At 38.0% G+C, this 20,545-nt stretch overlaps 1 protein-coding gene across 3 annotated transcripts in view; it reads right to left on the reverse strand.

Annotated features, from left to right (window-relative positions):
* Nucleotides 1-20,545, reverse strand: part of LOC146449595 (diacylglycerol kinase delta-like) — a 52,921-nt gene that overhangs the window by 26,230 nt on the left and 6,146 nt on the right. For 2 of the 3 annotated variants that reach the window (XM_085101190.1, XM_085101189.1), the window contains exons 2-22: nt 19,347-19,633; nt 17,955-18,002; nt 15,440-15,505; nt 11,640-11,720; nt 10,743-10,844; nt 9,370-9,499; nt 8,767-8,879; nt 8,283-8,408; nt 7,093-7,203; nt 6,735-6,800; nt 6,539-6,621; nt 6,198-6,306; nt 5,592-5,731; nt 4,833-4,905; nt 4,597-4,703; nt 4,094-4,196; nt 2,750-2,972; nt 2,248-2,388; nt 1,195-1,576; nt 578-688; nt 50-146 (exon numbers count right to left, since the gene is read on the reverse strand). In XM_085101190.1, coding sequence (XP_084957316.1) covers nt 50-146; nt 578-688; nt 1,195-1,576; nt 2,248-2,388; nt 2,750-2,972; nt 4,094-4,196; nt 4,597-4,703; nt 4,833-4,905; nt 5,592-5,731; nt 6,198-6,306; nt 6,539-6,621; nt 6,735-6,800; nt 7,093-7,203; nt 8,283-8,408; nt 8,767-8,879; nt 9,370-9,499; nt 10,743-10,844; nt 11,640-11,720; nt 15,440-15,505; nt 17,955-18,002; nt 19,347-19,502 — 2,568 coding nt within the window. In that variant the 5' untranslated portion in view covers nt 19,503-19,633. Of the gene's footprint in view, nt 1-49; nt 147-577; nt 689-1,194; nt 1,577-2,247; nt 2,389-2,749; nt 2,973-4,093; nt 4,197-4,596; nt 4,704-4,832; nt 4,906-5,591; nt 5,732-6,197; nt 6,307-6,538; nt 6,622-6,734; nt 6,801-7,092; nt 7,204-8,282; nt 8,409-8,766; nt 8,880-9,369; nt 9,500-10,742; nt 10,845-11,639; nt 11,721-15,439; nt 15,506-17,954; nt 18,003-19,346; nt 19,634-20,285; nt 20,460-20,545 lie in introns of those variants that run through there. The other variant, XM_085101188.1, reaches the window with a different exon arrangement.

The raw sequence follows: 20,545 nt of genomic DNA on the forward strand, positions 1-20,545 counted from the left end.
TTAAACAAATGCCAAATTCCTTCTTCACAAAAAAAAAACTTTTTCATACCTCAAGTCTGACTCTTTGATCCAGATTTTTATAAGTTCGTTGAAGTAGCTCTCTTCCTCCTAACAACCCATAATAAAGCAGATTCAGCGCCCGATGCCTGCAGTCAAGAAGACAAAAAACAAGGTTGGTCAGCATTTATCAACTATTCTCACTGTCTAAATAACCACGAAACTAGCCTGCGCGCTACGCTGGCATGTTTGTAACGTCTCGGTGTTTTAAAGTCACTGCCACCCGTGTCTCGTGGGACTTCATCTGCCTATTTAGGCAAACTATTCCTGCTCTTTGGTCCTTCTCCCCAAGGTAGGCCGTTCTGGGATTTCAGAATGTTTTTTACCCACCCACCTCCCCTTCGGTGACGCGTTCTACCTTTCCTTTCTCTGTCTTACGACCCTCTATCTTTGCAAAATCTCGCCTCCCATATCTTAATTCAGCAAAGACAGCGAGTGGTTGCAATGACAGTGAAAATGGTTTACTATTACAATAGACCTGAAACTCATGGTAGGTTGTGCTATTTATAACTTCACGCACCTGAATTTCTCGGGGTGCTCTTCTCTTCTTGTGTGAAAATCCAGCGCAATCTTGGCATCAAGTCCGATTCCAAAGTAGTTGTTCATGACACATTTTTCCGTGTATCCCTCCCTAGAAATAAAGCATTTTTACAGAAACAGTTAACATCAGCGTCTCACTCAGAAGTTCTTTGGGAGTTATATGTTTGTTTCCCATGTTTGAAATGGAAGCTTGCACCGAGGGTTAAGAGGCTATCCATGCTAAAACGATTGTGTTGAACACCCAGATATGCACCAAATCCGGGAACTGTGGCTCTTAACAATCAAGCTCAATTTTTGTTTCATTTGGTGAATCATTCCCCTGGGAAACATGGAAAGGGCCTGATCGCCTGGTACTATTCTTTTAGCACTTCACTAACCCTGGTGTCCCTGTTGGGAGCTAGAGCTGTATTGCTAAGTATTGGAGATTAGTAACAAAATGTAAGACACTTGGCAAGTCAAAAATGTCTGTAATATCTTCAGCTGTTAGCTTTCTACATAACAACAACAACAACAACAATTATAATAATAATAATAATAATAATAATAATAATAATAATAATAATAATAATAAAATGATGCTCTTCTTAATTAACTCACACATCAAACACATTGTTCATCATGGGTGTGGCAGCAGCACACAGTGCGTCGGCATTAGCTAACAGAGCTCGGCCAATCCAAGAACCAACCAGTCCCTCACTGGGTTTCTCCTTCAGAAATGCTCTGGATATGATACACCCATTAAACTGCACTGTAGGTTTTCCTCCAGCCCCTATCAGCTTCTCGTCTACCATTGGATCAAAGTGGAAAGGATGGGAGCTGCCCCGACTAATACAACGGGACTGCTGCACCCTGCGCTGTTCAGAGGAAGTCCAGTTGGTAGGAGAGGGGTCTGGATCTAGTAATCTATTGTCTGAGGGGACTGGATCAGACTCCAGCCCATAGGGATCACCACCAGGAGCAAGAATGTTGCCTTCGTTATCTGAAATGAAATCAAATGAAATTAAAATTAAATTTGTAAATTTGTATAGCGCATAATTCCATGACAAGACAATCAAATGAGCTTTACGGTATGGGGTCACTCTCCACATCGAATTGCAATTTGGATAGGCTGGTTTTTGGGGATCACTAACAATATCAAGAACAACTTGGTTGAGGATGAAGGTTTGCCATGACAGGGCGGGTTCGTACTTTTTTGAGCTTTTTAAATTCCATGACTTTCCATGACGTTTTCCATGACTTCTCCAAGTTTTCCATGACCTAAATTTGACCATTTTCTTGGAAATCAACTTTCATTTTGGGTACATTTTTACTATTTTCTTCGCAAACAAACCCAATTTATTTTGCACTCTTTTATAAACATCATTTTCCATGACTTTCCATGACCCACACCTAAATTTCATGACTTTCCAGGCCTGGAAAATGAAATTCTAAAATTCCATGACTTTCCAGGTTTTCCATGACCTGCACAAACCCTGCATGAGCTACTAAATTCTGATTCTCCTTACAGTTTCTTCTGAAGCTTAAATTTTACACTGGCCTTTCATTGCTTCAAACTGAAACACCCACATGTTTAATCTTAAATTTCACTCTTAGTTTTAACAGAGACAAAATTTCCGTCGGGTTACAGGTTTGTCTGATGACATCACCTACCCCGTATTGGTTCCAGTCCCTCATCACCGCAGGCTGTTGAGGTAGTTACCACTCCCCCTGCGGCAGTTGCAGCTACTGTTACTATAGCCTCTGCTAAGGAGCTTGTGGAGGCATTTGTCTGAGCATTCTGTTCATCCACCGCTAAAAGAAAAGCAAAAGGACAAGACACTTTATCACTATTATTTACAACATTTCTCAACTAGTTGAAATTAATGCTGGCCCTTATTTTCTCAAAACTGTAGAAAACAACTGTGCGCTTCACTTTTACTAAAAAGATAGAACAGCCTTTCATGGTGATTTGGTTGTCTTTTTAAAGGCAATTTCAATTAGTTAAAGATTGAACAAAAAAATTAGCAGAAATTGTTCTCTAAAAAAAACTATGTTAGTGAGGTTCTCTCTTGACTAGTGTAAAATGAAAAACCAAAAGCAGAACCTAGTTGAGAACTTAAACTCGACAACAAACACATAATAATAACCAAACACACCCTGGTCTTGTACTTACCCTGTTCTGCATGCTCTATAATCTGTTTCAGTGCCTTCTTCAAGCTGTTCGCTCTGGACATCAAAGCTTCCCTGGGCACAAACATTTTCTGCTTTCCATTTCCATTCCCAGATGCCCCAGGGCTCTCTGGTGCCACCGTTTCCGTTGCGGGGGTGGGAAGGGCTTCAGATTCTATACTTAGTGTGTTCAGCAGAAGATTCAACTTCTCGTTAAGTACTGTACACTGAAAGAATATAAAAAATAAACAACTTTTCCCTTTTAGAAAAAATACAGAAAACTACAGTGGTGATAAAAGTAAAATGACACTCAGTCTGATGATGATGATGATGATGATGATAACTATGAAGATTGCGATAATGGTTGTGGTGGTGGTGGTGGTGGTGATGATGATGATGATGATCATGGTGACGGTGAGAGTAATGATGACAGAGGCAGTGGTGTTGGTTGCAGCAGTGATGATGATGATGCTGACATTAGATAAAGGTATTAATGATGGTGTTGTTGTGTCAGAGACAGTGGCAGCGATAAAGGCAAAGATGATATGGTGGTGGCAGTGATGATAATGATGAGGAGGAGGATGATGTCAGATGATGATGGCAAAAGATGAAATTGACTTTTAGGCAATTGTCAATATTTAAGTACATTGATAATGTCAGTGATGTTATCAGTAAGTTTACAGCCAAGAAACAATGGGATGGAGCTCAAAGATTACCCTGTATTTAACACTGTTAAGTTATGTTTAAAACACGAGCAGCAGCGTTTTAACGGGATTTAAAACCATGAGGCGGAGCTGACGTGCTGAAAGTTTTTTGAATGGCTCCAAAAGCATTTCTGGAAAAGCTAGTGTCAAGAGAGTTCATAACAATGATGCTTTTGTGAACATTGGAAATTAGCATACAAGAAAAACATTAAACACAGCATACTAATAAGGAGGAGGTTTTATTGGATATAAAACCACTGCATGTGATGTTTTATCAACCATAATAATAATACACTTTGTTTAGAGAGGGTGGAACCGAATAGTTGAGGTAACTATTATAAATAGTAAAAATTAACTAATAAACTTGTGGCCTTCTATCTAAAAAATTCTTACAAAACTAATACAATGTAATAGGAAGTGTACATAGAAATGTGAGAGCTAAAAATACAATGTATGTCAAATTCTAACATGACTATCAATAAAAACTAAAAATATCCATCTGATTCGAAGACGAATAATTTATGAACCATTTTATAGGTCAATGGGCTTATGAATTATTAATGAGTTTTTGAATGTCATTTGAAATGTCACCATTTCTACACACATTGCACGCCTATGTTTTAGAGTAATGCACTTGTACAAACCTTTTGTGTCAATGAATCTGGCTCATCAGCTTGAGATGGATCAGAGTTAGCTGACGCAGTTCCAACTTTGGACACAAAATCCTTGACTGTCTCACATAGGACTCTGTAAGAACAAAAATATTTAGACATGGATTACTAACAGAAAATTATTAGTATAAATCTCCATCATTCCATTACAAATACTGCAATTTGACTGGTACAGATGTTCTGGGGACTCAACTGCTACTTAAGGGGCGTGATCATTAAAAATATTAGCAATTTAGGTTCATGTTAACAGAAATGGCAAATTCACATTTACATTTCCCCTATAAAATTAGTAAATAAATGAGAAAAGTGCAAAATAATTTTGGCCTATGATGCTAACATAAAACTGCTGAACTTCACTTAGAAAAAGAAAATGGCAAGCAGCAAATGTAGGATGATCGTGGTCACATGGTCATTTTTGTAGTTTAAAGCTTATCACAAGTGTGATCCAAAAGACTTCTCTCTATTAAATTACATACTTTGCAGAGGAGATGACTTCAGAATGTTTACTGGAATAAAGGATTCTTGTTAAATGTGTTGCCACATTGTTTTCAAACATGTCCATGCTATCAACTTCTTGCCTGTACTGTTGAGTTTAGAAGAAGAGAAACAGATGACACATTTAATAAGCAGGGCAATATATAACAACAAGAAAACGTTCAAAGAATTAAGTAAAACTCACAAAACATGAGAGACTAGTTATGTGGACACTTACAGGTGTGTCTAAGGTCTCTATTGAAGAACTTCTGGATGCTGACAGGGGACGTTCTTCTATCATGACACTCCATCTGGAATATTACAAAGAAGAATGCTGATCAATGATGTTTTTTTTTTGCCTACATTTGATGAGTTATTAGTAAGTGAGCTTTCAAAACAGAAGAGCTGAGGAAAGATAAAGGCTAAATATCCTTGGGTGACCATGTGGCCAAAGGCCCGCTTATATGGAGAAAAGTTGTCCCGGGAAAGAGGGTCACCCTCCCAGCCAAGTCAACTTCAGCGAGCGTTTACGTGTATATGAGAAAAAGTTGACCCCTTTGGCACACCCAACAGCGCTCGCACATGCTCTGATTGCCTCGCCTTGACGGAGTTGACCTGGCTAGGCGAGCCAAAGCGTTTATATGGAGAAAAGTTGGCCCAGCTAGGCAGGTCACCCTTCCAGCCGCGCCAACTTTTTTCTCTCATGTAAACGGTTCGCCAAGTTTTGTAAGGAAATGTATGACATGTTCGCTTGCCTAGGGTAGCTCGGGTAGGCAAGTGACCCTTCTAACTGGGACAATTTACACATAAAAAGGGGCTTAGACTTTCACTGTCGTCTTACGATCTTTCATGACATGACAACAATGAGCAGTAGGCAAGTTACAATCTTGATTTGTCTACATTTAGCTGTTATGCAAGTCTCACAAGGAGGATTTGCCATCCTCCAACTTCTGCCATCCTGTTCTGCTAACCCACTTTTGATAGTGTTAAAACGTACCTATCAAGCACTGCAGCCTTTGCTCTTTCTAGATGCTCGAGAAACTGCGTCACTGCATTATCATCATAAAAAGAAGTGCCCCACCCTAGCACTCTGGACAAATCATTTCCAGTTCCAAGTGGTAAGACACCAAGTTGACACTGAAGATAAAAGACACAGTCACAGCTCATTCACTACAATCTCTCATTCATACATGTACACTAAATAACAGGCAGAAAAATTTAATATGGGACATAAAATTATAGAGCCAAGGCATCTGAAAAACAACACCCTTCAGACTTCATTCAGGTGTCCACATAGGAGTCTAGGTGTCCACTTACAGGACATTAATATACAGTACTTAAGTGTGATTGGAGCCATGACTGAGTGTGCATGTAGACTTAGGAGAGGTATCCAGTTATGGGATTTTCAAAATGTATTGTTTATGTGTGACTGGGATTATGATGTTGTCTGCTAAGGAGGTGTCCACTTACGGGAGGTAAAAAATGCAGTGTTTGTGTATGGGACCACAACCAAGTGTCTACTTACTGTAGAAGATGTGTCTGTTCATAGAAGATATATTTTACAGTGATTGTTCTCTGGAATTAATTATCTGTGGATACAAACCTGATTTGAGAGGTTCCGCTGGTCGACTTCATTCATGACCCAGCCCACAGAGCCATCACCTCCACACACCAGAATTCGAAAATGATCAAAATTTTGGAAAAGCTTGAGTCTGTTAACAATACAGAAAAGAACGGTGTTTAACCAAAGAACCATGTAAAGTGGGGGGGGGGGGGGGGGTAGGGGCTTATGCCATAAAGTGATGGGGAGGTGCAATAAAGTCATAATTTAATGATAAAACAATGTCCATGTACAAAAATGTACCAACCACCCCCACCCCACTCCCAGAAAAATACTGATGGGCCAAAATTGAACACCTTAAAAATTAATGTTCTGTTACTCACCCTTTTGATGGGCCTCCTAGTGCTAGATCAAACACTTGAAGTGGATTTAATAATTGTTTAAATCTTCTAATAAATTTTACACCCTAAAAAAAAAAAAAAAGATTATGTTGAATGCAAGCATGTAACAAACAAAAGGAGCTCTCTTCACTAGATTACATCATGGTTAGGTAATTAAATCAAAATAGTAAGGACCAACCTGATTATCTCCACTTTTAGAATTGACGAACACAAGCAAAGGAAGGCATCCAGAAGGTTTGACAGCCTGTGGGTATGGTAATAGGAAGAGAGTCCAATTATTCCACAGAAGGGGTGGGGGAGGGGGGGGGGAGAGAGTTTGGATATTTTCATATTTTCTGGAATAACAAAGTAGAAGGGGTCTGTAGATGGGTTTGAGTCCCGTTCGAGCTTGAATTTTTTTCAGATTCTCGCAACTGCTTAAGTTGTGTAATACCTGTGAGGGTCTTTCTTCTATTTAATTTCAATGAATGGGTTTTTTTCCAGTTTCATGAGCTCCAGGGAGTAACAGAGAATGATATAAATGATATTTCACTTACATTCCACACAAGAGAGCCGCACGAGTTCAACACTGATACCGGCGGTAATGTGAAGAGAGCATTTTCACCATAGGAACAGTTAGACATCTGTGATCGGCAAGACTGATGAACCTGTGAAAACATATATTTCGTAGTTTTTAGTAAAAGAACCTTCAACTCTGTTGTTGTTCATGTACTCCTTTTTTCCAGCAATTGATAAAGCCTGTCATTCTTGACAAGAACAACAAACTACAGCTGTATAGTAACACTCAGGGACTATTTGTTCTTTTCTGTTTGTAGCTTTGTTTCTTTGATTGCATGATTACCAAATATCCATTTTTTGGCCAGCCACACAAAGCTTTTTTCATGATTATTTCCTTTACATCAAAGACATGCATTAAGATCGTTTTCTGTAAGCACGTTTCTCAGTTGCGAGGAGTTTTTCAAACTGTAAGGAGTTCACGGAGCTATTTCTAAGCCCTAAGAAAACAATATACCAGAGTAAGTTGTTCTCAACCCCGGAGTCAAGATCAGACAAAAGTTACTCTAAAATTCCTTGTATATTTTCCTTTAGTTTTTTACAGCATTGAATTCGTAGTTTTTCTGTTTCTTTAAACTTAGACAATCGAGTACTCTTAATAGTTTTCACGGCAAGTGTTGGAAAAAGACGACTCAGCCTGATACTAATAAACACATTAGTCTTGCTGCCCAGGTTGCCGTATACTTCACTGTGGTTGACCTTGCAAACTCCAGTACACAACATCTGGTGTCTGCGGTATTGGGAATGCAACAAACCCCCATGTTCAAACAACCCCCTCATCCTATATCTATTCCACATAGTTTACATAACTATTACTACTGTTAATTCACCCAAACCATAGCCCAAGGTCACTGGACAACATTTGTTTGTTTCTCATACATTCCACACCAGGAAGAAACAGGGATGGCACAGTGGTGAGAGCACTGGCCTTACACTAATGTGGCCTAGTGGGTTCGATCCCCGGACTCAGCGTTATATGTGGGTTGACTTTGTTGTTGGTTTTTGTCCTTGCTCCAAGAGGTTTTTGTCTGAGTACTCTGGTTCTCCCATCTCCTCAGACACCAATAATTCTAAATTTCAATTTGATCTGGAAAGTATCCCCAATTAGTGCTCTGCGCTAAATATATTGACACTTAAATAAAGTGATTAATTTTTCATGTAGTACACATACCATTGAGTTACACCAAAGACATCTACATCCCTGAAGGCGCCTTTTACTGCCACAAATTTCATCGCACACACCACACTTAGCTGAGGGAGGAAGATTTCCTTCAAGCCACTGATGTGGTATTGACAGCTAAAAAGAAATGTACAGTGTTGCTCTCTCACGTATTTACTCAGTGATACTGTTATTTGTTCTTTCATTCATTCCCTCAACCATTCAATCTTTCTTTCTTTCTTTCATTAGTTTGTTTGTTTGTTTGTTTGTTCGTTCGTTCGTTCTTTCGTTCGTTTATTCATTTGTTCATTCATTTTCCATTAACTTACTTCCTCACTCACTCATTTATTCCATACATGAATGGCCATAATCTTGCTTATAATGCTTCAAATATTATACAAACAACATGAGCACTCACTGCTTTCAGCTTTCACTCTGAGTATCTAAAGTAGAAAATAGTTGAAAAGCTACCATCTGTGCTAGAGTATAAACTTACAGGATCAGCCTCATTAAAATTGTGATTCTCTCGTCTCAGTGACTGTACTGTTGTCCACTTGCAGTTATTTTTTGCACGAACAGCACATCTTCTATGAACTTTAAATCTACAAACTTCACAAAAAAGGCAATAAATAACTTACCAGGATCAATGTAAATTACTATATATGCAGAAAAAGAAAAGTTCTTAAGAGAGAAGACAAAGAACTGCTCCATAAGAGCTGGAGAATATGGAGAGAATCAAGCTACAAAGAGACAAAATTAATGTTGTGCTCCCATTCTCTGTGAGGAAATAAAATGCCAGAGGGGCTCAAAGGGGGCATGTTTTAAATTTAAGGAATACAAGTTACTTGTTTATGGATGATAACATCCCCAGATGCCGGAGCTAGAACTCAGTAATGGAGGGAGAATTTAAATGCAAAAAAAAAAAAAAGAAAGAAAGAAAGAGCAGATGAAGCACACGTCCCCACCAAACACAGAGCAAAAGGCAAAGAAAAGTTGTTGATTTTGAGAATTTTGAATAATCATTTAATATTTAAATCACTAACATTAGAAATTCTGTTTTCTCAGAGACTCATTTAGACAGCTTCCTGATGGTACTAACCTTCACATGATAAACCTTTTGAGGTGACACCTGACAGCATGTCACGACAAACATTACAAAAGGTTGGTTTAGCATGGGAACATGAATACCAGTTGTGAGCTCCAGATAATGTGTCTAACAGATCTGATTGCTGTGGATACAAACAAAAAAAAAATTTAAACTTTATTAAGAAATGCTACAAAATTCTAGATACTCTAATAAGCCCTGCAAGGAAGAAGCCCAGGAAGAAGACTATGTGACCATTTCTGCAAAATCTGCGAGATGATATCCCTTTGGATACTTAGGATATGTGGAATAGTCCATTAACATTACATAAAAATAAAGAGGGAACAAGGTTTCTAAAAAGGAATAATAATAATAATAATCATAATAATAGCAATAATAATAGAGAGATTCGCCATTCCTACGCATAGTTTGGGCCACGTTTAACGCCCCAGTCTATGTATAATCTTATGGCATACATAAGCTTTTACAACTGTCATAATATTGAAAGTGAGAAGTGATCATTACAGTGAATTTTCCAATTTATGCAATTGGAAATTAGAAACCTGAAAAAAATTCAGGCTTCAACGGGATTCAAACCCGTGACCTCCACGTTACCGGTGCGATGCTCTACCAACCGAGCTATGAAGCCACACATTGGGAGCAAGGTCAATTGTGGGTTCCCATTTTCCCGTGAGAGGAGTGAAATGATGTAAAGTATATAAAATGAATCATTTCATATACTTTACATCATGTCATAATATTAATAAGCTTTATTGCTTTATTCATCCATCTTAAGAAATGAATATACAATGGATTTACATAATTGGATCTAAAGTTAAAAATACACAATCATAAACAAAGGAGCCTTGCTGCCCGCGCCATAACAGAGTTTGCATGTCTTTTGGTTCTTGACCTTGGTATTGCTACTGGTCCTGCAGGCCTTTGTTCTTAAAAAATTCGACATTTTGCGGTCATGGCCCATGGACTACTCCTTAAAAATAAGCCGCTGAAAGAGTCTGTTAAACAAATAGAAGCCCAAGCGTAAATTCAGAATTTTATCATGGTATGTTAAGACTCTTTCTTCAATCCTCTCTTGTAAATGAACTTGAACATATTAAAATGTATTCTGTCAGTAAATATTTTGTTTAATTACCCAATTGTATCTTTTATCATAGATTTACTTCTGGATTGAAAATATTTCAAACCAGTTCAATTTTCATTTTCCTTCATTTCAGATTCTCTGTCACAATCTGGAACAAAGGAAAATGAAGCCAACCTGATTGTTTACTAAAACTATATACTTGCCATCGTGGGCTTCATTTCATTAAGGAAGGGACATGAATTTATAGTTCTCTTAGGAATACAAAATAAAGTGAGTTATAACTTACTGAAGATGTCTGACAGCTAACAGACTTTAAGGCACTTATCCACTCTTCCATTTCCTTGCGAGAATCAGCACTCAGATCAACATTCTGAAAGGCTGTAATGACCTGAGAATAAAATGAAACAAAAAATGAAAACTTACTAAAAGCTCTGCATATAATGACTCTTTTTTTGGCATTTTGCCATGTGACTCACGCCACCTCAAGTCACATGACACAAACTTTTAAAATTTAAAATCTCACTTACATGTACTTACAAAATGATTCTACAAAGGAAGTGAAAGCTTTTAATGCTTTAAATTTATTTTTGAATCCTGAAAGCTAATTTTGTTTTCTAAATCTCTGAGTGATTAAATTACATTTTTAATCATCCACTTAAGTGCAATCAATTTCCTTAACAGAGGAACTGGGAATAAACTCCCCAGTTAGGGGGAGATCGACTACAGATCTAGAGAAAGACAACAACAACAACAACAACACTTTATTGTACCCATAACAAAAGTTAAAGTTAATTTACATTTTTTTTAATGGGTACCAACTTCCTGACATAAGTAAGAAGCTAAAAATGCCAGGGAGCTGGATTAAATAAACTAAATTAAATATATATTTTACCGGTAATTAAATAATGATAGTGGAGGTACAACATGGCAACATACATTACCTTCAGGGCTTAAAGTGTTCTAAGTAAGTTATATGTATATCTATATGTGTAACTATATGTGTATGTGTAACTATATGTGTATCTTGCAGTATGTTCTTACTTGAACCACAATTCACTACATTTTGATCTGCTATTTGATTGTAAATGACAAAATTAAATAATGTGTCAAAGCTGGACTAAACCATTAATTGACAAATATTCACTTTTCAGAATTGTGCTGTTAATAGTCAAATTACACTCACCGTGAAACAGTTGTTATCATTTTTTATTCCAGATGCTGCCACACTAAAATCTTGTAGATCAATTTCTGTAAATATTGTTTCCTGGAAAAAAGATCAACATTGCCAATAAACTATTAGATAAATAAATACAGTCGAACCTCGATTATTCAGACTCGTCGGGACCTCGGTAAATAGTCCGGATAATCAGAGTCGGGATAATCGAAAATATGAATATTAATGAGATAGAAATTAAACAAAAGGCTACAGCAAAGAAAACATCATTTTAATTGTGAAATCTACACAGCCTGTAACAAATGAGCCAATGGGATATCAGCTAAACGCATCAGGATATTTCTTTGTCTCGTCGCACATGCGAATTTTGAAAAGCGCTAAGGATAATACACTGTTTCAACAGTCTTTTGAAAGGATTATTGGGCTTTTTGCGAGTTATAGTTTTCAAGATCACAACTACTTAACATTCATGAAAAAATTGGGACCAGAAAAAAAAGTCTGGATAATCGAATAGTCCGGATAATCGAGGTTCGACTGTACATAGCTAAAGTACAGCAGAACCCTGTTACAGTGCAATGAATTCAACCGGGGCCACCCAACATTGATCAGCCAATCACAGGTCACGTTTACAACAAAAGGAGTCTGGCTTTGGTAGTTTGTAAACCAATCAGAAACGAGAACATTTCAAATTGTCAGTTTTTTCAGTGGCCCCGGTTGAGTTCGTTGCACTGTGATACAACCACCTTAATTTGATAATGGTGTGGTCATATTAACAAGGTTGTAAAACTAAGGAAATGACTGGACTTTCAATTCGTCCAGGACACAAAAGAGTGGTCATAACAACAAGGTCAGGTCATATTAACGAGGTGGTTGTTCCACCTTACATGCATAACATGGATTACAAATAGAAGGATTTCAGATTATTTTAGAACCTCTCAGTACTCAGCAGTGCTTAACACAGCTAGCCCCAGTTACAAGATACACATTCTCCTCACTGTTATCTATACATTTCTTTTAATACTAGTTGGGAGAATTTGTCTAAAAATCAAAGACCTTTTACCCTTAAATGATATTTTCCTTTACTCTCACGACCTTTACATTGATCATGTAGTGATATTGTAGGGAGAAATTAGATGCTGATCACTATTGGTTGGAGCTTAAGGAGTCAACCATAAAATCACAATTTCGTGGTTTACATGTTTAGCAGAATTTCTGAAAAGGTGGCTGATCAAAAATGGAGCAGTTTTTGTGAAAACGATGGCCAGAGAAGGTTGAGAATGATGCAAAGGAAAGAAGAAAGGAGAAAGAAAAGAGGGAGAGGGGAAAAAAGACTAGGTAACCTTAATTTTGTTTTAATATTGGCAACTTTGGACCATACTCTGAATTGGTCAGCAACCAACCTTGTTCCCAGGGTCTCTCCTCTTCACGCCCCAGGGAGCGAGAGAGGAGAGACCCTGGTTGGGGCTGGTCACGTGTCTCCCAGAATCTGGGAGATTACAAATAAATGACTGGAGGGAGGGGCGGTTGAGAATCAGTTTTCCTATACTAAGTGTACCAGGGATAGGATAACATGCCCCAGTCAAAACTTGCGATTTGCGCGTGTTTTAAAGGTCATGTCAAGAGGTCATTCAGAAACCCCTAAAAAAATGTCATATAAAGCGAGTGAATCTGTGAAAGTGAGTCGCTATCGGCTTTGTAAATCAGTTGGAGATATACGTCATTGGCGAAATATTTACAGGTGGTGGTAGCCGAGGAGCTTTACGGCGACGCACTTCCACGAAGTGAACTTTTGCCACATCTACTTTTAGAGTCGTCAATTCCACGATCTCTGAAAGTCGGGCATCGTTTAAATTAAAGGTCAAGCGATGCATCGAGGAGTCGTCCTCCACACCGCATTTAAAGGCTAGTACAGGAAAGAATCAAACGTGACCGGAAATGTGTCCTGGAGCCATTGTAGCCGCAGACTAAATATACTTTAACGCCATCAACTGGAACAAGGGTTATTTCATTATTGTACTGCAACGATTATTTCAAAAGGGTTTTCATTGTTCATTGAAAGATCCGTGAAAAACTTGCCCTATACATGTTGTTGAGCCGTACATCCTCCTTCCGAAAGTGTTTTGCTGATGTGCTATTTCCTCAGTTTCCTGTGTGTTGTTTGTTGCTGCATCCCTCCTGACAGAGCGTTTCTTTCCGGCAAATCTTTTAGCATATGCGTAGTTGTTTGCGTCTCTAGTATTTTGCATCATCAGGCGCGTAGGAGGGGGGGTTCGAGGGATTCGAACGAACCCCCTTTAAAGATCAATAATGGCGGAAGAAAAACTTTTTAAATAGAGTTCCTCTGGTCGAAATACATCAACCAAAGAAAAATAGAGATATAAACCCGTTCTTTAGGCCTTATGTCTTATCCTCAGTAAAAATAAAAATTGTCAAGAACCCTTAGAGATTAATTTTAATGACGTTTCATTTTTTGCGGTAAAACCGCATCCACCCGAAAAAGCCATAGAAAAGCATGCTTTGCGATACGTTTTGTTCTCTGAATGCGATTCACTTCAAACTTTATAGTTCAAGCCTTGTTGAGTTTCACGTGCAATTACGTACAAGTTCACCTGAGAACATTCACTTGTGAATGTGAACGTTCCATAAGCGCAATGTGGAGGTTAAACAACTACATGAGGTGTACGATTGGGAGAGAGTAGGCTGTCCGCCCTGGCTCTAATGCATATCAAATATGATATGCCTGTCAATCTTGACGAGATAGTCAATTTGTTCGAAGGCCTACATCAGAGAATGATGCAGTTTACCAGCTTGGTGTATGACTATCAGCAGATCGAATAGCTATAAGAACTTGACGTCGACAGGGCGTGGAATGTACATTGAACTTTCTTGTTTAAGTAGAAACAATTATGCCGTCGAAATGATGTATATAGCTTAAGAAGCTGCTGTAAAACAAAGTTGTGATTTGCCTAAAATGGGTCTCAAAATGCAGGAAATGAGGTTTCTGGGAACCTAGATTGTCAAAAATTTCCGGGGGAGCATGCCCCCGGAGCCCCCTAGTAAGAGCGCCTCTGGCTCTCAGCAAGATTTGGGGCTCAACGAACACCCCTATCGAAACCTTAGCTACGCGCCTGATCATTGCTTTGTTTACATCCCCGAGAGAAAAGGGGACAAACCAACCACGCTAAATACCAGATACCCGAATGACTGCGCTTATCCGCTAAAACATTTGCCAGAAAGAAACGCTCTGTTAGCAGCATAGTTGCTGCAGAATGACCATTCAGAACAGTTAGAAATTGGCCCGATTCCTTTCAAGTTTCTTTCCTTAGTTCTTCAGATCTGATCTTTCATCAGTGCATTCAAAGAATAAACCACGATTACAACTTCATGAATTGAAAAGGAAGGCGCTGCTCGTCCACTATTAAAATTGTGTCATTACACAGTGACGGCGAAGAGGAAAAATCATTAATTTTCTAGAGTACAACGGACTTGTTAAGCTTTCAGATTGTTACAATACTCGCAAAATGAAGACTACTGAAAAACCTAGCCAGTTGAATTAGTTTTGCGTTAGCTTCGCGCAGCAAGGTGGAAGCCTTGTTTCGGAGTGCACAACAAATCTTGACAGAAAATAGCAAGTGAAGGACCCCTCCCTGGGTCTAATTTTACTCTGGGAGACACGTGACCAGCCCCAACCAGGGTCTCTCCTCCCTCCCTCCCTGGGACGTAAAGAGGAGAGACCCTGGGAATGAGGTTGGTCAGCAATTTGTTTTCAAAAATACAGACCTGTAGATGTAGTTTTACAACTTCCTTACCTCATTTGATTTTGCATAATATAACTTGTTGCCTTCTCTTAGTTTGAAATATCTTCTTTTCCATCTCTGGAGGTTAGAAAAGAAATAAACACCAAATAATGATTGGAAAAAAGCATAAAAGTTTTATTTATTTGAACCACAACTCTGATGGTAAACTGCAGGTAGCTATCTGATGTTCTCCTCTGGCAAAATTTTCAAAGGCTAGAAAAAGTACAAGTTAACAAAATTAATTAGGACAGAGTGGAACATTTGACCAACATGTTTTGGGTTCGTTGGAAGAAATAATTTTTTCACAGGTGAGATTAGCTACAGGACATGCCACTTTGGACAGCAAGGGATGCAGTCAGTCAAGCAGATGACATACTGTATCTTGAAATGACCTATCCAGAAACTGGCACAAATAGCAAGATGGAGAACCAGGGAGTCCCCCCCAAGGAGACGTTAAGTGCCCTGATTCATGGATTGACCATTCTAAGGCCCGGTTCGTACGTCGAACTTTACATGAGCCGAACCTAATACCTATTAAGGTCGACCCAAATAATTAAGTTCGACAGTTGATTCAGACGTCGAACCTAATTGAAGTCGAACTTAATTAAAGTTAAAGTGAGAAAATAGATTTTCGTGGTCAGCGGCTGTTGTTTTTACTCAACAAGATTCAAAATAGCGGGAAAGATGAATTCTGACATGGAAGAGCTTGTTTGGTAAAATAATGAAAACAGGCCAAACACGGCTCCTATTGGTCGAGATAGGAAGAATATGACCGTCAAAGCTAATTTGCTCTTACGAGTACGCCTTTCAAAGATCTCCCTTCTCTGTACGAAAGTAGGGAAGGGTCTTTGTAGATCACTCTTAGCAGACGCTGATTTTCTATCAAGTGCCATTTACTCATCTGAATTGTTTTAGGTTAGGTACAGAGGGGCGATATTCCGTAGCAAACGCAAAATGTTTTTGCGCGTTTTTTGTTTGTTTTGTAGTGCCCGCATTCTTTCGCGGAAATTGACTTCTAAAAGAGTTTTATCTATAAGGTTATCGAAATAACCTCTGTAGCCTAATCTCTGTTTGAATAGAGTAATGTTTTCTTCAAATGTTCGTTTTGAAGATTATGTTCTGAGAAGTCTTGAGGCTTCGCCTTTGATATAGCCTGTATTGGAAAGTTTCTGTCCGTTTGAAGTGCGTGTGCACATCAAGAATAAATTCCTTTTATTTAATAATCTTTCGCATCTCAGAGAAGTATTCTTAGTGTTCTTAGTTTACTTCTTGTTATGTCACCATGCCAACTTCTATAGCTTAGGAGATACACCCCTTTTTTGTTCACTTTGATCTACCGACAAATAAGCTTGTACGAGTATAGTAATGTTGCATTGCGAAGATATAATTAGATGGTATTTCTTTCATCCCTGATACCAGTACACAGGAGAATGAAGTTGGTAAGAAATTTCAGCATTTGCTTTCCATGTCCACTAATTTTAGCCTTTTTTAGTTGCCAATTATTTTGTAGATCTCTGATCCTGTGTTAGTTTTGTTTGCATTATACACTGTTTGCCTTTCATCCTTAAGACCTGTTTCCTTATTTTCTATTTTTAGTTTGATGGTAAATCAGTGAATTAAATAATTATAAGTGTTTCTAATTTTTGTAGTTTTGTTCATGGTTTATCAGTATTACAGATGTCGTTATCCTGGCATACACTGTTCTTGTACATGATGACATATGCATTACACACAGTTCAGTTATTAAATAATCAAATAACCAGCCATCCTGAGGCCAAATGAGTGGACAGGCTGGGAGCTATAAATTATGAATAGCAGTGTCTAGTAATTACAAACAAGTGATTTTCTCTCTTCGCATATATATAAGCATATAAATTTCAGAAAGCCACTGAAACAAGAGGAAAATAATGTTTGTGGTCAATGATATAGGTGGGAATAAACAAGAGATTCTTTCCCTGTCAAAAATTTTAACAAAAATATTCAATGCTTTCAGACAATGAATAGAGTTGGTTTTACAGATAACATACTGATAGGCTAAGAATAAATGGCAAATAACAGTTCTATAGGGGATTAAAATGTTCAAACTTTGCTCCTTACTGCAAAATTTTAAGAAACGTCCCTAATTGGGATTTAAATCCAGATTTGGAAGAAGGCATAAATTATTAACTAAGACAGGAGAAAATGGGAGAAAAAGCATACTAGGCAGATAATATTATTTGTAAAATATTTTCTTTTTTCCAATACAGTTTCAATTTTTTTGCTCACGGCTGATAATTAAAATTACACTTTTCACCGCCACTTGACAAATCAAACGTTTCTTCACAAAATTGAAATGACCACTGCGATTGATATTTAAATAAATCATTGGCTTTCTTTGCTCCATGAAAACAGAAAATAAAATTTCAAGCCAGGATAATTTTCTATGTACATTTTAATATACAATCTCATAAATATAATATATTGTACCTGTGATATATATAGCTCGATTATCTTAAATTTAGACCTATTCCAAGATATTATTACTCACCTGAAATGACCCAGTCTGTTTCAATAAAAATCCCTCTTTTATACAGCTCTGAAATTGACACACATGTTGTATATGTGTTAAATGTACCAGACGGATAATTACCGCACGAAAAAATTCCATATGAAATTAAGCAACAACAAAAATTAAAATAAGTTCAACAGAAAACGAATATTAATATTATAGACCTTTTCCTTTGCAAAATCTGCCATCAAGATTTAAGCCGAACAATTCTTAAGGTCAAGCGGTGCGATCTTCGTTCATCGCTCAGAGAATTAAATATGCAATTTAGCAGTGTCAGAAGCAATGATTGAAAAGCAAATAATTCTAAAGAAACCGTTTGACGGCTGTTATTCAAAACATGCAGTGACTAAAATAAAAATGCCGACTAAATCAAACGTCTGTTGGCATTATAAAACAACCCGAATTTTTCGCTGCTCTTTGTGGATATGATAATTTAGAAAAATTCAATCAGCCGTGACGCAAAACCACAAGAATTGCAGCAGTTATTCAAAGAAAAATCACCCCAAGAGTTCACAGGTGTACAATTTAAAACCAAACTAGCTAGCGGTTCGCTAATCAAAAATTCTCTTAGCGGAGAAATTTTAAACCGACACAACTTTATTACCCGAAAAGCAGGGACAGCGTAATGCATATCCCACTTAAAATCACCCAATAAAATCAATACAAATAGAACGATCATGGCGATTTGCCGCCGATGAATAAAACCCTCAAAGTTATAGCACTAAAGCATACAGCTGTATGAATGCAAAAGAAGCAGATTTAATATTAAGCTTAACTCCTGCCCAGTAAATTCATTGGGGTGTGCATACATGCCATTTTTCATGCGAAAAATCGCGAGGTGTAGAGGAGGTTTTGATAGAGAAAGTTCGCTAAAAAACCATTTTCAAAGATATTTTATAAAGCTTAAAACAAAGTAACATGCGATTTAATATTTATGCGTGTAACGGGGGAGAAGTCACTATATACACACATGGGAATTATACCAAAAATAAATAACTCGGAAAATTTTGCTTTAAATGAGATTTTGTCCGCCATGAACATGAAGGAACAAATATTTGCCTTTGACGTAAGTTTGAAGGAATTCCTAAGCCCACAATAAGTTCAAAAGCGCGTGGTCAGTGTACCTAAAGGGCTTGCACATAGTTTACATCGAACGACTATATGGCAAACTGGTTGTGTTTTGTAAACAGAACAAAACTCTAAATTAATAATTCTAGCGCTAAAAAGTCGCGAGAACAAAACGTGACAATAACTCCAGAGGGTTTTCTTAGGACTGAAAAAGGCTAGCATGGCTCTTAACTCGAAAATATTCTGTGCATTTTTCGCCGGTTTATAAATATTTGCAGCAGCAAAAAGCGAGTAAAACCTTACCCTGGATCTAACAGCAGTTACTGTCGATTTCCTTCGGTGGTATAACTTTAGCGTTTCGGTTCCCCCTTCAGAGTCACTCTCATCCGATGAATCGAATTCACTTTCTTCCACTCGCGGAGTAAAATCGTACGATCTCCTCCAGGCCATTTTCTTCATGGCATACTCTTCTTCGTAAAGTCGATCGCTAGCAGCATAATGTCCGCCATTATTTTATGTGGCCACGTGATACAACAACCAATCGAGACGTTTGCGTGACCTCACTTCCGCTTGACTGCCTCCCCCGGAAACTAAACAAAAATTGGAGATTTCAGGGAGAATACAAACAGATCAATCGGCCGTAAACAGGAAAAAGAGTCAAGTAAAAATTATGTTCAAGTAATCAACACCGAATTGATAATTAACAAAACAACAACATAACAACGAAGCTTGTAAGTTACTCGGATACTCCTATAAAGTTTCAACGCTGACTTTCAGAAGTCGCTGCAATGTGGTTGGGCTGATCATTGAAGTCGTTGCCTTAGCCGCGATATTGCAAATCGCAAGCTGTTATTCAGCACTGCTGTTGAAATGTTTTGTTTCACTCATCACAATTTATAGTAGATGTTATTTTTCCGCCCCCTTACTTTAATCCCCTCCCCCAGGTTTCGACGGCGCGGTGAGCGGTTCTGACTCATTAGATCTATTCAATCGATGACGTTTGTGCACTATAACTTCAACGCTATTTTCTAAAAACCTTTGGCTCCCTGAACTGCGAACTAAGGAAACTACCCACGAATAAAGGAACATTCGCGGTACAAGACCTTTGATCGTCAGCATATAACAAAACAAAGCAAACTACGTATTGGCCATTACCGATAAAGAAGCAATTTACCTACAAGCTTGCGTGAACTGAACACATACATTGAATATGAGTCAGTGTAAAAAGCAAGACTGGCTTACCTCAGAGAAGCCTAAAATGTTTCCTTTTGGAGTAGAACGACCGTTTTAACGACGAATTAACTGATGTTTGCGGAACTGAATTAAACTGAATTTCAATGAAAAGTCTAGAGTTCTGTCTAAGACAGGTGGCAGCAAAACATTTCCTGTTTGCAGAATTGTGTTTGAGTGTGAGAAATTTGTCGAGTGCTTTATGCTTCGTTTGACGTTGGCTCAACTTATCAACCAACCATCTGCTAATTGGCCTGTTTAAAAATCATTCC

The sequence above is a fragment of the Pavona decussata genome, unplaced genomic scaffold, assembly GCF_977016875.1.
Source record: "Pavona decussata unplaced genomic scaffold, jaPavDecu1.1 SCAFFOLD_602, whole genome shotgun sequence".
Classification (NCBI taxonomy): Eukaryota; Metazoa; Cnidaria; class Anthozoa; order Scleractinia; family Agariciidae; genus Pavona; species Pavona decussata.